Source organism: Fringilla coelebs (genome assembly GCF_963513975.1).
Source record: "Fringilla coelebs genome assembly, chromosome: 5".
Lineage (NCBI taxonomy): Eukaryota > Metazoa > Chordata > Aves > Passeriformes > Fringillidae > Fringilla > Fringilla coelebs.
The window spans coordinates 44,655,024-44,670,709 of NC_140033.1; the positions used below are offsets into that span (position 1 = coordinate 44,655,024).

General features: G+C 39.0%; 1 protein-coding gene across 1 annotated transcript; it reads right to left on the bottom strand.

Moving 5' to 3' along the window:
* Positions 1-155: 155 nt before the first annotated feature.
* Positions 156-14,979, bottom strand: LTA4H (leukotriene A4 hydrolase). The gene is made up of 19 exons (XM_084206065.1): positions 14,795-14,979; positions 13,676-13,806; positions 11,407-11,527; positions 10,887-10,955; positions 10,094-10,198; positions 7,783-7,835; positions 7,056-7,128; positions 6,622-6,762; positions 6,377-6,400; positions 5,728-5,798; positions 5,503-5,614; positions 4,527-4,671; positions 4,346-4,449; positions 3,925-3,995; positions 3,655-3,709; positions 2,733-2,828; positions 2,125-2,207; positions 1,309-1,413; positions 156-996 (listed from the first exon to the last, which is right to left on the bottom strand). The coding sequence occupies exons 1-19, from the start codon at positions 14,939-14,941 to the stop codon at positions 876-878; spliced, it is 1,827 nt and encodes a 608-aa protein (XP_084062191.1). The 5' UTR covers positions 14,942-14,979; the 3' UTR covers positions 156-875.
* Between the last annotated feature and the right edge of the window lie 707 nt (positions 14,980-15,686).

Here is a 15,686-nt window from a genome sequence, read left to right on the forward strand (position 1 = left end):
GTGAAAATAAAGAGTGAGTTGAAAAACCATTTTTGTCTTCATTGTCCTCTTGGACTCAATAAAAATTTCTCCCACAGTAAAGAAGAATAAATTAAAAAAACCTATTAAATCAAAACTTTTTGTACAGATCAATACACAGACAAGACAGACAAGTATGGAATGAAAAGATTTATTTTTTATTCTTTAGGTACTTGAAGTTTCAACCACTGTGCTATGGAAAAGAATGCTGTGCACAAAGAGCCATACCATCCACCAATTAATTTTCCAAGTTCTTCAATTCTGTCACTGACAAATGACCACATCTCAGAACAGTTTTTGTGTATTCTAAAAATTGCTTGTAATCAAAACATTCTCTCAATTCCAGAGATGCAGCAATTTTGCTGCTTTAGTCGGAAATGCAAAATAGAAAGTGTAGGAGACTGGACTGCAAGCAACCTTTTCCCAATGAATTACAGTAGTGCTAGTTATCAAAGAGGAGGAGCTGCCTTGCTCTTAATGGGACACGGCTGTGTCCAGTGAGGACGGGTGTTACAAAAGAGTAGGCCAGCTGCTTGAGGGGGAGAGGCAGAGGAGAGCGACTGAGAGGGAAGAGTGGCTTTTTTTGCTGGCCCTGCTGTGAGGGGCTGCTGATGGAGCCTGCTGGAGTCAGAGTCTGCAAGGGAAGCCTGCAGTCAGAGTCTGGGAGTAGTTGGAGTCTGCTGGCAGTGCTCTCTACTGCAACAGTACGGAACTTGATTTGGAAAATTAATTTTAAGTTACAGAAGTACCAAAGCAGCAGAGCATTTTATGGTATAATCAAGCACGCATATCAATGGTTTGGGCAATCAGTCTCTTCTTTCAGCAACACAAAAATCTCAAAGAAATAAGTACACTTGTCACTGGTCCTGCTTCAAGTCTTTGCCCACAAGCATTGAAGTGACAGGGTGCATAGAGGCCCTATGCTCCAGAAACGTCTTGACAGCCAGATCGCGACTCTTGTCAAAACCATAAAGGTCCCTGTAAAAGAAGGAGTGGGGGGAGGCACCATTACAAAAATCCAGGAAAATAATACAACAAGGATTTTCCTAAGGTTTCACTTTTCCCTCAAAGGCCTTGCCTTAATGTGCATCCTGGGACTAAGCTTTTTTCTACGCAAAAAAATGTCAGCAAGTGGAAAGCACCTCTGAAGATGAGCTTGTTCACAGCATACACAGAATTCTCTATTATGCCACTTCAACATGTACAATAAATATATTTCAAGTATCATTCATTCCATTATACTAGAAATGCCAACAGCATGAGCTCCTGCCATTTGGAGATTACTTTTACCTGAACAATGGTCGAGTAAACTTCATCCTGCCCTGATCTGTTGCCATTTTTAAAGCCAGAGGAATAGCTTCTTCCCACTTGGACCTGATACAGAGGCGCAGCCATCTGGAGGTGGAAGAAAAAGGTTGCACTTATAATTTCACTTGTGGTAGTGTGGTGGTTGGTTATCTAATGTTTTGTTCCCATAAATGCTTTGAACACTGCTGTGCCATCATGGGAAAGAGATTCTAGCTCAACATCAAATATTTAGTGTTTGACTAGCAGGTTACATACATCAACTTTTTTTGTACAACGGGAAAAGATTGCAGCCAAGTTCCTCCAAAATGGAGGATTATTTTCTGCAGCTATGTACTTTTTATATTACAATAGTGTCCAGTTTCATCACTCAGAACTGAATTACACTTGTCCCATTTGAACAATGGATAAAACAACCAACCAACCAAATGAAATGTCACCAGCTATTATTTTGTTTTCAAGAGAAATTGATCTTGTACAAGAAGTAGAAACCATACAATATATTTAAAATACTTTGTTATCAAGTCATCAGGTTCCTTTGCTAGCATGGCAGATTAAAATAAAGAACAGCTTATCTGCTGTCCACTAAGTTCTACTAGACTGTATTTGCCCAATTCGTGAATAACAGGATACCACTCTAGTAAGCATGATGCCTGCACGTGCATTTACAAAACCACAACATCAAAAACCTCAAACCCAAACCCTGCCCCAGTTCTGTAAAACAGGATGTCTCAGATGAAGCAGGACAACTTGTTTTATGAAAACATTTATTATTTTAAAAGTGCCCATACTAGAACAAACCTGAATCTTATTTCAGAGTTGTTTATAGCATTGAAGTCATATACTTCCTGCATGCGTTGGACATGTGACAAAGGAAGAGGTGCCTGAAAAAGAAATGGCACAGTCAGAATAAGCCAGAGGAAGACTTCAAGCCAGACGTTTCAGAAATAAACAGAGTCATTCAAGATGATTGGTGCTACAAGGAAACTGAAGTCCTACCATGACAAATATTTTATTTGTTCCTTTTATCTTTTCAGTGTATGGAAAGGGGCAAAGAATAAATATTACCCAATTCCCACATTCTGTACTATTGAAACATTCAAGACAAAGTATTTTTGTTTGATTTTATTTATAGCTTATTTGCTATAGCATCCAATACAGACCGATTCAAACACTTCATGGTTTTGTTTTTATCTTTCAATCCAAAACACTTTGTATGTTGTTCATTAGCTGAAGAGACAGACATAATAGGAGAGGCTATGCTGAAGTTTTCAATAGCTATGTATAGTGAGAGCAGATTAACTTAGCAAAACATAAAGGAAAAAAAATAGCTGAATTTCAAAGCACATTAGAGCTTCTATGTCTGCTTTTGTGATACCAGAATCAAGTCATCCCAGGTGTGCATTTACCTCCAGAAGCAACAGTGCCAGGAACTCAATTAACTGATGAGATGACATTTCCTTCAGGTCTGCTGAGCTGAATGAGCCCAAATCACTTTCTTTTGCCTAAAAGAGAGCAGTTACTTAATTTTTAATAGGTATTTCAAAATACAATCAGGTGTAATTTTCTGTTTTGATACCCACACTGTTGAGCCCTTTCACTTAAAGAAGATACTAATTTGTATCTGTGCAGTAAGGGGAAGGGAGGGACTTAAACTGCTGTCTTATGTTTGTATTACTTATTTTCTCTCCACTGATCTTTTTATCCCCACTGTCTTTCTGTTAGTGAAGTGAAAAATTAAATACTTTTTAATAAAAAGTAACATTCAGAAAAAGAAAGTTAAAAGATGGGATGCAAGTACAGTGAAAAGCTACAGAGGTAACAAAAGGAGGGTATGCTGAATTCTCTATTAATTGTATGACTTTTATGCTTCAAATTAGGAGAAAATTATGTGGTATTAATTAATATACTTTATGTACCAGTTTTTGATGGGAAATACATACTAACTCCAGTATACCATAAAGGAATGCTGCTAATACAGTATAATCAGTAATGCAGAGGTACCCTGGCATTTGTTTTTAAATCAAGCCATAATATCAGGGTTTTGAAAGAATATTTTCTGTTAGGTTACTACATATGTATAACAAGAAGCTGGCTCTGTGCCTTGTTAAAACCTGGACTGCACTTCACAGACCGAAGTCACTGCTAATCCCCTGACTCTACAATGAACATCTAGTCTAGGAAATACAAAATCCCTGGCAGCCATACTGTGACTATAAATACACACACTCTCAACAAATGAGAGATTTTAGAAGAGATTGGCTCACTTTGTGTAACAAAAAATACTAGCTTTTCAAAACAGAAACACTTCAGCATTCTTTAACCACTCACTTGGATCCATCTTTGGCTCAAGGCAATGCAAGCATTTGATAGTGTTGTATCATACCTGTCAAATATTAAAAACAAAGGTTCACAGAATAAAAGACTGAAAATATTAACAGTGACTATTTTTGCTGCTATATACACCTCCATAGTACTAAGGCATTTTCCAATAAAACATTTAAAAGACTTTCACCCTGTTTACAAAATGCTTCATGATTTTAGGAAAATCACATGCAATCTGGAGAAGGAAAAGATGAACTACAGAAGAGTGCAGCTTACGTAGGCTTCACTGGTGGCATTCCTGGAGCATGAAACCATGAGTTCCAGTCAACTTTATCAAGAATATCTACCTACAAAGCAACACAAAACCTTATTAAATTTTAAATCTGATTTTAGGATTTTTTTTGCGAAAACGAAATCTAGTTTCAATCTTTTTATTTGTTTTGATAACACTGCTCCAATTACCCAAAGAATCCCACACAGATTACTTCAAAACAAAGCACTCCCTTCTACGAAAAGAAAAAAAATTAAAAGGCATCTTAATGCAAACCCATCTTCACAAGGTCCCAGATTACATCATATTAAGTTCTTGAAACAAAGAAAAGAAATATAAAGAACTGGTCTTTAAATAAGTTCTGACCTAAGTCAGATTTCACATAATTAAAAGGTTTCAAGCAATCAGTTTTAAATATTACCCAACCTTATCCTTGAAGTAGGAGTACAAAAACTTCTTCCAGTCCTCCGTTACGATGCTCTTATAAGCAAATGTCTGAACATAAGCCTTCAAGAAGCCAATGAAGACATCTAACAAAAAAGAAAATGTTTTAGTGTTTGAAATTAAGGTGGAAAACAAAAACATATAAAATCTGACTATTGCTTACCTGGTCCTCCAAGGAGCTGTTCAAGGTAAAAAAGCAAAGCAAAGCCTTTCTCATATGGCACAGATGAATAGGCAACATCAGGATCTACTTCATCCAGGTTAATGACGAGGTTAGTTACAGGATTTTTATCTCCAAGAGTATTTATCTGTGTCAAAGACACAAGAACACATATCAATGTAGGAAAACTGGCAAGCCTGCAGATCTTTACTAATTCTATTTATAAAGGTATAAACCATCCAAAACGGAGACAGCTTCATTTCAAAGCATTCTCCTTCTTTTTCCTGAAGTTCTGAATCTTCACAAATCTTAAGTTATGAAAATTTAGAATCAACCACCCTGTGCTACAGCTGTCTCAAAGCAGTTAATTATTATCATGTCTGTCAAAACCATGAATGCCTATTAGTCTGGCTATATCTTTCCCCTTATTAACAAACTATTTGAACTACATTGTTAAGCCTTTGAATTTAAAACCTCTGTTGACAGAAGGAGAAGTGCCTTCAAGAGCAAAACTTCAGCTCTTGATATGGGTTCAGGCTGCTCAGGGAACTAGTAAGATATCACAGACTAGAAATCTGAAAATTAAAGTTTGATTATGTTACCAAAACACAAAACTAAACAACCCTCTTAGACAGTAAGAAATCAGTTGTTTGCATGAGGCACTGGAAATTCTGATGGTCGTGGCTGCAGATAATTTTGATTAACTTTCAGCTGCTTACCAGCATGCTAACAGGTAATACTGCAATTTAGTCATACCCAGAACATCCAGAGGAGGCTGTAAAGATGTTCATCCTTACAGAAAAGCTTAAAACAATTCAAAAAGCTTTATCTAATCTGGGTATATGAAGCTATTACCTTGGGTAGCAATCAAACACCTTGGAATCAAAGTTGTTCATCCTCTAATAAGAAAGCATTAGGAAAGCTGACTGGACAAATTTTATTTGTGGGAAACACCTCTGATGACTTTATAACTATTTACCGTGTTCTGCAGTTCTCGCCAACCTCCCAGGGCCTGAAAGTGCCTGAACTGCTCACCAAACAACCGACCACCGATCCTGCGTTCCAGGTACACAGTATGACCCTCATTCAGCCTGGAAAGACACTGATGGAGTCAGCACTGGTAGGATGGTAAAATGAATTTAGCTAGTCTCTTTACAGATTAAATTTAAAATATGATTTGCATTGCATTGAACATCATACCCACCAAAAATGCTCCCATGTTTTGTTGGTTACCAAGTTTCCTGTCCAGCTATGAGAGATTTCATGTGCAATAACCTAAAACACAAAAACAGATCCACCAGATTCCTCTGGAAAAAAGCATCAGATCCCAACAGAAAGAACAAAATGTTGAAGGGACCTCATTTGCTATATTATGTTCACAAAGTCAGTTAGCATTCACAGTTCTGTAGACCTATCCGTATAAATTTTAAGCAGAGGACCAATGCTACCCTAGCTGACAGAAACGATTTTCAATGTCCAGCCTGCAAGCCGTACTGATCAACAGCTTGGTGTAGGTAACTTGTTTATGAAATCCCATTTCAGAATACAGAATACCAAGTGATGGACTAGTACTGCTTTCTTACCTAAGCAACTTCTGCAGTGGGAAAGCTAACGATGCATGATATATTAAAAAGTATCCCATGTTATTTCCATCTGTTGGCTATACAAAATAGATACTTTACAGAGTTTACTTAAAATTAATACTTGCTTTTGTAAGCGTTCTGGACTTACTGCCTTAACTTTTAATTTCCCCAACGAAAAAAGACCAAGTTTTCAGGTATTTATTATAAATGAATTCAGATAAATCTTCAAGTTGTGCTCTACTTGAAAAGATGAACCTATTTTTGACTTACATTTGATAGAGATCGATCACCTGCCTAAAAAGAAAAAGGAAAGACAAGTTAGATGTTAGGTTCAAGTCAGCCTCAAAATAGATCACTTCATGCAATTTCTTGTATGACCCCTAACTCCCAAGGAGGCAGGAACATTTACAGGTCTTTCTAGGAAGAAGACCAATCCAATTTGTGCATTAATATCCATCACCTAATTGATATGCAAACCCTAAGGAAAAGCTGACTTTTATCACTGCTATACTTACCAGTAGTGTTGGAGTTACAAAAGTAAGACAAGGATTCTCCATACCACCATAAGGAAAAGAAGGTGGTAAGACTAACAAATCATACTGTCCCCACACATAAGGTCCTGCCAAATCTTCTGCTGTTTTCAGCATAGCTTCAGCCTGAAAAAAGAATTCACATTAATTTCTAAGATGACTTCTGACTACAAACACCAAACAAATAATAAGATATTGATCCCATTTTTCATTCCCTCTCACCTTGGCAAGTCCCACATGTGAAACAAGTATGGGACTGTATCAAAATGTATTTTCAGTACTAAGTCTGTACTGCAATAGAAAGTAGCATTTGGTGGGATGGGAGGTAGAGAAAGGAACTAAAGATGACCTAAACAGTGAACTGTAGTCTGTTTCTTTTCCTTATCTTACAACACTGGTTTTTGTTGGTAATTACTCACCTCAGAAAATTCATAGGCTGATTTATCCACTAGTTCTTTTTCAGCCCACACCAGTGTCCTCGGGCCAATCTTTCTGTTGAAAGTAAAAAAAATGCCAATAAGACAGTACAAACCAGAAGTTCTTCTATGGGAAACTAATAGCGACAGTATATGTGTAACTGTGCTCTTGGGTAACCCACGTTGCAGAGGAAACTCAGAGAATCTTTGTCTGCTTTTCCTCTCCACTGCTGAAGCAAAGCCTCAGAAAACAAAACAAACAACACGCATGCATTATTCAGCACAAAGGAACAGGAAAAGCACTTAGAGATTTTTAAACACTATCAAGCCCTAGTATAAAAATATTATTGTGGCCTATAGTAACACAACCTCGTGCCAATGAGAAATGAAGCTGAAGCAATACTTTTCTGCCTTTGACAGAAAAGGTTTATCCGTTAACAGACAAGGTTTATCTGTTAATTAGGAAAGAAGATCTATTCCCAGTGCTAAATTTTAACCACTAAGGGCTTTTTCAGGTCCAAACTCTTTATGCTGTTTCTCTAATTTACTGCACAAGTAAGAAAGTTATTCAAGAGCAAATTAACATACATGCAGTTTGATACAAATAATAAGGTTAACTGAATTTCTAAGACCCTTTACATTTAGCAATAAGACCAAGAAACAATTTTCAAAGAAGCTCAAAAGATTTATTATGGTTATTAATATTTATACATTGTACAGATTCACTCACCTACTTTCTAAGGCTCCAACCACTAAAGCAAACAAGTAGCAAGGTATGGGAACCTAGTGGAGAACATAGGAAAAAATAAAGAAATCTTATTTGTAATGTCAGTTATCAGACTACAGACTCAGAGAAGAACAAAAGTATAAAAATAAAGAAGTTTTCCTCCAGAGTTTCCTGCCTTAAAGGCAGACACTGTTTTTTCAAAAACATTGCTTTTTCTCCCTGAATGATACTCCTTTAGCTACAGGATGTACGTGCTTCACAGGTGTTTCAGGCAAAACCCACAAAACTGTTAAGTATCATCTCTGTTTGAAAAAATCTGCATATGAAATTGCTGCTGGTTTGGTTTCTCTTCAAAAGAAAGTCAGTTTTCCATATTCATTTCAGTTCCACTAAATTTTATGGAAGGGGAAGTTAAGAGATACTGCTCAGATAAAAGGCAGTTTTATCACACAGAAGGATGTAGGAAGAGCTTTAATGAAGCAAACAGAATATTTATAGATATAAATACATTAAAGACAAAATATTCAGGAAAAATCAAAATGGATATATTTGATTTCCATGTTTGGAATTAAAAAAACTTTAAATATTTTTTATTTCAATGAAAAAAACCTCCTAACTGAAATATCTTGCTTTCTCCAAGTGCTCTGGAAAGAAAAGGGGATAGTACAGCCACCCCTGTAAAAGTTCCACTTCATCTGAATTTAAACAATGTAAAATAAGTAAGACTTTAAATCATAATTAGTTGGAGACACAATTTCAGAAAATTTTATTCTACTATTATTCACAAAACCTTTTAAATATTTTTTATTAAAATACCCATATCATCATCTGTCTTTTAATTTTACCTATTTACCCACAGAACATATTATTGAAAAGAACAAAGTCCCTTGACTTATGTTATAGATGAGTTAAGAAAAAACTGTCAATACACCTCCACATTTTCATGTCCAGTTTGCCAATTTGACATTTTGAAATTCAAATATCAATCACTGTGGGGTTGTAAACTCATTTTTACAGAGGTTGCTCTCCACTATCCTTCTTTCCAGCCTGGCTATGCAGGAGCAGAGAAAGCAGTTTTAGGTAAGCCTCATCACACATACATATCTTAGAGCTTGATGCATTTGCCTTTTTCATCTGAGGAAACAGACCCCTCTTCTAACAAATCAGTGTCAGTGTCAGGCAATGTGTGTGTCCTTTTTCATGTTGTTTTTCATTTATGTATTTTGTGCTTAATGTTTTTCTATTTAAGAAATGCATGGTTTAAAAAAAAAAAGTAATGGTTTTCTGTATCAGAAAGCGTAGTATAATTTCAATTACACTAAATGTTATTTCTTGTATAGGTCCATCATGCTTATCAACAGTGTATTCCTAGATAACATTCATCTCTGGATTACACAAACATAGAAGTCTTCTGTACTAGACTGAGAGTGGCAAATGTTTTGGCTCCACAGAGAGGGCAGAGCACTGCCTCACAGATAAGGGAACTCTTTTTTCCCCCTCTCAGGTTTCATGCAGCAGCTAAATCAAACCTGACAGCTGCTGCCGTTCAGAGTACTCTGACCCCCTCCTCTCCTCCAGTCACATCATACCATTCCTCCTTGCAGTTATTCAGTGTCAACAGCCCAGATCTTATATTAATTCTATCTGCTTGTTCAGCAAAATGAACTGGGCTCACCAGAAGAGCTCATAAACACCAGAACTGTAACTCAAAAAACTGTGAGGACAAAAATGCCAGAAGAATAAGTCAGGACTGCTGTTTTATGAGCAGTGGAATCATTAGACTAGCTGCACCACTTACTAAAACTTCCAGAGAACAGTAATCTTTGATTGGCTGGAGACACTATCTTTCCATAGGAACCAAAAAAATTTAAAAAAATTGTTGTCAGAATTTGCGTAACTTCAAATTGGTTCTGATGCTGAGATTCACTGCTTAGATCATGGTGAGCTTAAAATTTGCAGGGTCTGTTTTCCAAAACTTCCATATTATTTGCACCTGCACTATTTTCTAAAAATCAGGGCAGACAGAAAGGGTTGTGACAGGACTAGTTTTGCATATTGAAACATTTTTAAAACTCGAATTTGGCTTTTCTGGGAATGCCAAAAAAGACCATTCCGGGAATGCCACCAGCACCAGCACTTACTGGCTGGCTTCTCAGAGCTGGAGTTCCATAACGCCTCCCATTTCTGGAGTGGCAAAGACCTATGTGAGCCACATGACTCATCCATGAGATCCAAACCATACCTGAGGCGCCTGTGAGCTGCACAGGTCAGGAAGCAGACCTCGTGCAGCCATTTCCCAGGGCGGAGCACTTACGTTCTGGCTGAAGCGGTACACCTTGTGAGCGCTGTCCTCCGGGTCGGGCGCCTCCCCGTCGCGGTTAGCACTCATCAGAGCCACCAGCTCCTTCGGGACGGAAATCTGAAAGGGCACCCACCCATAAGCAACACAGCTGGCACTCAGCGTTACACTCCACACTACAAGCAGCTGATAACAAAGAGTGACCCAGATTTGTTCTGTTGTTAGGTCATCTCTGTCAAGTAGAACATAACGCATATGGAAAATGTTGTCATGAAGACAGGCAATATTGAATTAATATGAGGAATACCTCCAACAGAAGTTAAAAGGCTCACTTTCTTCAGACAACTCAATTGTAATGTCACAGTGCACATCTATCTTCCTTTTTGCTTCCTTAAAACTATTTACACCAGGACTGCAAATATCCTCCAGCTATATATCAGAATATATTACTTAAGGCATAGATAAGAGCCTTTTCAAATGTTTTTCACTTCACAGCACTCTTTGCTGTCTTATTGTCAGCTTTTCCTGATTTTAGAGCATCTTTCTTTCTTACTATTGCATTTTCACTTCCTTTTGCAAATAGATACATAACAATGAAAAAAGAATTGACATATACAAAAAGGAAATGGCAAAGTTAGAGAACTGCCACAGGGAAGATCAGCTCTTTCCTCTCACATTAAGCTGAAAGTTAACATTCTGGTTTTATATTAGGCCACATGCTGGCAGCTACCCAAAACCCCTGACCAATATAAATACACCCATTGTAGCAGTTGTCTTCAGTTAAGACACATGACTTAGGTTCATCTACCTCTGCATAGTAGGTTAGTTTCACAGCAGGTGTGTCTTGGCATGGAAAAATGGCTCTGCAGTGGATAGCCTAGAGAGGGAGAAAGGAAGATAAAACAAAAGTGTCTTTCTAATGCAGAAGACTAGAAATAAATCAATTAATACACTATAGTGCAAGCCTATACAGAGAAGTCATTATCTATAATCCAGTACTTCTATCACTTAGAGCTTTCAGGCCTTTCTAAAAGGAATAATACTAGGCAAGGCAGATGAATAGACACAAGTATGGGTTGCAAAGGACCATATGTTCTTCAACAAGGATACTGGAGTGGGTAAAGCTGTTCCAGATTTCCAAACTGTAAACATATAATAAAATCTCAACAACATCTTGACATTAAGTGTTTTCATTTAGGACCTTTGACACACACAGCTAGAAGTTACAGGCTACTGCTCTTCCCTTTTCTAGCCTTTCTCTGCAGTTCTTTAGAAACCAAGGGAAATTACAGTGGTATGTCAAGAAGTTTGGAAAAAATGAACTCAACCTGGCACTGGCTGAAGAGAAATGGGTGTTTCTTTCCAGAAGTTTGCTCTGGAGTAAACCACTGGAGAGCTGAAGACTGTGGAGAGCTTTCAAAAGAGATTTCAACAATTGCCTCTTGTCCCCTGTATAATAAAGAACACAGTCAGACTGTTTCGAAACAAATCCTGATCACACTGAAATTCCTCTCCAAAGATTTCTAAAAAACAGGTCTGCAGCACTGTCTCAAAAGCATTAAAAATGAGAACATGTATCATATTAAAAGCAATAATTCCCTTTCAATTATGGTATTAAAAAATGCCTAGCTGATTTAATTTTTTACATCCCAAGGCACTTTTATTATTGTTTTTACTAACCAGAAGCTTTTCCTTTTCTCTCTTCAAGGACAGCACAGACCTTTTCTTTAAACTATTTGGGCCAGCTACATGTATATAGTTTTGTCACAGCTAAGTAACCTTCTACATGTAAATGTAAAAAACCCTCTGCAATATACAAAGAAAGTGTGCAAAACCTTGAATGAGAAGATACATGACTGAATAACATTGAATAAGTATCCTGTACATAAAAAAATTTAGATTTTTGTGTCTGACATTAATGTTCTGTGAGTATTATCCTTAAGAAGAAAAAAACACCCTTAAAATTATCAGTAATTACAGAATTAATTCCCATTAACAGTAGGGGTTAACAAGAAAAAGAAATAATGTTCAAATTTATTCAGGGTTTCAGAACTGGTGTCAAGTAAAAACTAACAGTTATGTTAGTTAGTTAGTTAGTTAGTTAGTCAGGTATCAGTTTGCCAGTGAGAGAACACACACCAACCTGACACATTCCCACTCTTATTTATTAAAAACATATCTTAACCATCACTGACACCCAAAGCACATGGAAGTACTTGTTTGTATTCTCAGAAAGTTCTAGATTATACATGCAACTCTTGGAATAAATAATCAAGCCATAAATCAGAACAAACTTCAGCTAATCAGAGGAGTTGGACACTAGATAAGCTGACCACATGTACACATCTGGTTTATAACCAGTATTCCAAAGTACATATTTGACAAGAAAAGAGGAAATAATTGGTATTACCATAAGGCACATTGCTTTCTGAAGAATCAGACTTCCAGTTGTAAATCTCACCCTTTCCTATTGCTGTTTTATTAATAGTTACATGGGGCACTATATCTCACACTAGATTATGAATTTTTACAGTCACAACTCACACCTCCCCCTTTTATTTCTTACCAGGAAATTTAGCACTTAAAAAAAAGGCAGCTGAAAGTCAAATAAAAGAAATGGGCCTATATTTCTGATGTGGCCTGTTTGCTCAAGTACTTCAGTTCATTTGTCCAATTTCATAAGAGACCAGAAGTGTTTCTCCAGAAGGGATGACTATTTTATGACATTCCTTTCTCTTCCTCATTATTTGTGTTTCTTAACTGCACTAATTCGGTGTACAACATTAAAAAGAAGAAAAGCTTGGAAGCCAGACTAAAATGAAAGCGTTTTTAGAGGAAGCAATGAGTTCTAAAAACCAAACAATAAGAAGTAAGAAGCAACTTGATATTCAAGTGTATTCAAACAAAGGAACTTCCTTATACAATCACAGCTTTCAGCTCTGGCACCATGGAGGACTGAGATACCACTGAGTTAGAACATACAAGGAAAACTGCCAAAAACCTACTGTGATTTGGCAACAGCCTTTTAATTCATGCACCTTAAGAGGTAGACCATGGTTAGTTCACTCTCCATCATGCTGCCAAAACTCAAGTTCCAGCTTTCAGGGACTTGGACTTAGCATAGCCAACAAAATAAAACTTTGATTATTTGAAAACACGTTCCTAACCAATCATAATGGTAACCTGAAGTTCTACAGAAATGCAGAACAAGCCCTTGTATAAAAGAAGATCCAACAGGGGCTGGATCCATGTGCTCCACACTGTAACAATTCTGAACCAGGTAGTTAAAGCAGAAACAATATTACTGATGAGAAGCACTGGAAAAATTGTGATACATTTCACATCATTTTGCTACTCAGTTTACTTAGTCATTTGGTACCTGATACAAGGTCTGGGGACAGGTACAAACTCTCCCAAAGCTTTGACTAATGAGAGCCAAATATGACATTAATCTACAAGATCATACTAAATGTATGCAATACCCTGATTCTAATTTATAAGTCCCTTTGCAAGCTTTACTCAGCAATCCTACAGGAGACAAGCAGCTTATACAGTGCATTTTCCAAACCACCTAAAGGAGCAGGCAAAAGTGTGTACCTTCTTAGTTCATTTGGAAATGTGATTTCTAGAGGGGTCCCCTTGAAACTGTGCTTTTCTCCAAAAGTAAATTGTGCATCCTGTCCATTTACAGTCACTTTAAATACCTGTACGTCTTTTGTATCCAGGACCTGTGATAAAGAACATATTGCATACCAGTTAAATAGTGTAAAATAATAAATGCAGCACTATGAAATTGTAAACACAAGTCCCTCTGAAGGAAAAAATATTTTTTAAGTAAAACCAGAAAAGCTGACTAACTGTGTTGACCACCAGGAACCAGCATTTTAAGAGAGCAATGCTGAACTGGGAAAGCTGGAGGGAAAAGAGGAAGAAAACCAACTTCCAACCAGGGAAGCGAGTTTATTAAGAAAAACTACAAAGGTACTGCTATGAAGGGAGGAGAACAGTATAAAAGCCCCTGCTAAGGCTTCTGTCCTGGAACACGCCACTGCGAATCCAGACCTTCATGCAATGGACGGTGAATTAAATAGTGCAGTACTCATTTTTAGCACGAACGAGGCGTTACTCTTTATTGCTAATAGGACTAGGCTTTTTCCCTAAAAAAAATAAGCGGTAACCACAAAAGAAGTTTATGGAGTCAGCATGAGAAAAGCCCAGAACCCCTAAACTTCGAATATAATACAAAGTTTAAGAGGTTCACATGCTTATTTGCAGAGATAACAGAGAAAGCAGCCGGCATAACGAAACACACAGGAGAAAAATCCCTAAATCTGGGTTTCCAGTGATTTATTCCCATCTTTTCGGCAGCATGCTTTTCGCCGCTTTAAAGGGAAGAGACACTCTTGCCCTTCCCTTGAGCACCGCGCCGGCTCTGTGGGGCTAAGCGGGAACCGAGGGCGGCGAGGCGCTGTCAGGCTCCAGCCGTGCAGCAGGCAGGGGCGGCGGGTGCGAAGAGGGCCAAGCGGCGGCAGGGAAGGAAGGAAGGAAGGAAGAAAGGAAGGAAGGAAGGAACGAAGGAAGGAAGAAAGGAAGGAAGGACCGCGACGACGGCCGAGGGAAGCACGGGGGAGAGGGAAGGCGGCACGGCCGCGGGCTCCGGGCTCGCCCCTCACGGTCCGCGGGTCCCCTGGCGCCCCCCGCCCTCCCCGCCGTTACCAGGCAGCGCAGCGCCTCGCGCTCCGCGCGCGCGGTGAGAGCGGCCGTGCCCCGCAGCACCCGCGCGCCGAAGTCCGCGCGGCAGCGCAGGTGGAGGTGCCGCGTGAGGCAGCACGCGGGGGACGCGAACGAGCTCGGGTCCGCCATCGCCGTCTGCTCGCCCTGCCCGGCCGTGCCACCCCGTGCAGCACAGAGCCCGCCGCGGAGAGGGAGGGGAGGCCCCTGGGAGGTGTAGTGCCGCCCTCCGCGCGGAGAGGGCGGGGGAACGGCATAAGAACTACAAAACCCATAGTGCATTGCGGGAGGAGAGGGGCGGATGAACCGAACCTCATGGTAGAATTCTACTGGCGTGCTAGTGACCAAACACAATATGAGCTCTACTGGAGAGGCCCCGTTTGTACAGTTCCTCGTTAGTATAGTGGTAAGTATCCCCGCCTGTCACGCGGGAGACCGGGGTTCGATTCCCCGACGGGGAGGTACAAGAATCTTTTTCTCTAGTTGCCTCTACTCTTAAGGCAAAATTGATTATTTTGGGGAAATCAAAGCTGTTCTCGGACAGCTGTAGTAAAAGCGTTCCGACCCTGTAACCGGGAGAACAGAACAAAACCTATCCGGTTCTGGCTGCCTACCTGCTCCAGGGCTGAGGTCTCACAAGATCAGCGGCAGAACTGAGAGCAGGCACAGGGAAAGTATTTTCACATTTTAATGGCTCGAACAGCTGAACAAAAGGGTTAAACCTTTCAAAAACATTCACCCTTTTTCTTTAACTGAGATGGAAAAAAACCTAACTCAGCCTCCTCACCTGAGTCAGAAACAATGGGAAGGGGACAGGTTGAACAGGCACAGGAGAAGAAGGGAAGGTAGAAGGCCTGCGGCCGTGTCCTGGCTTGCA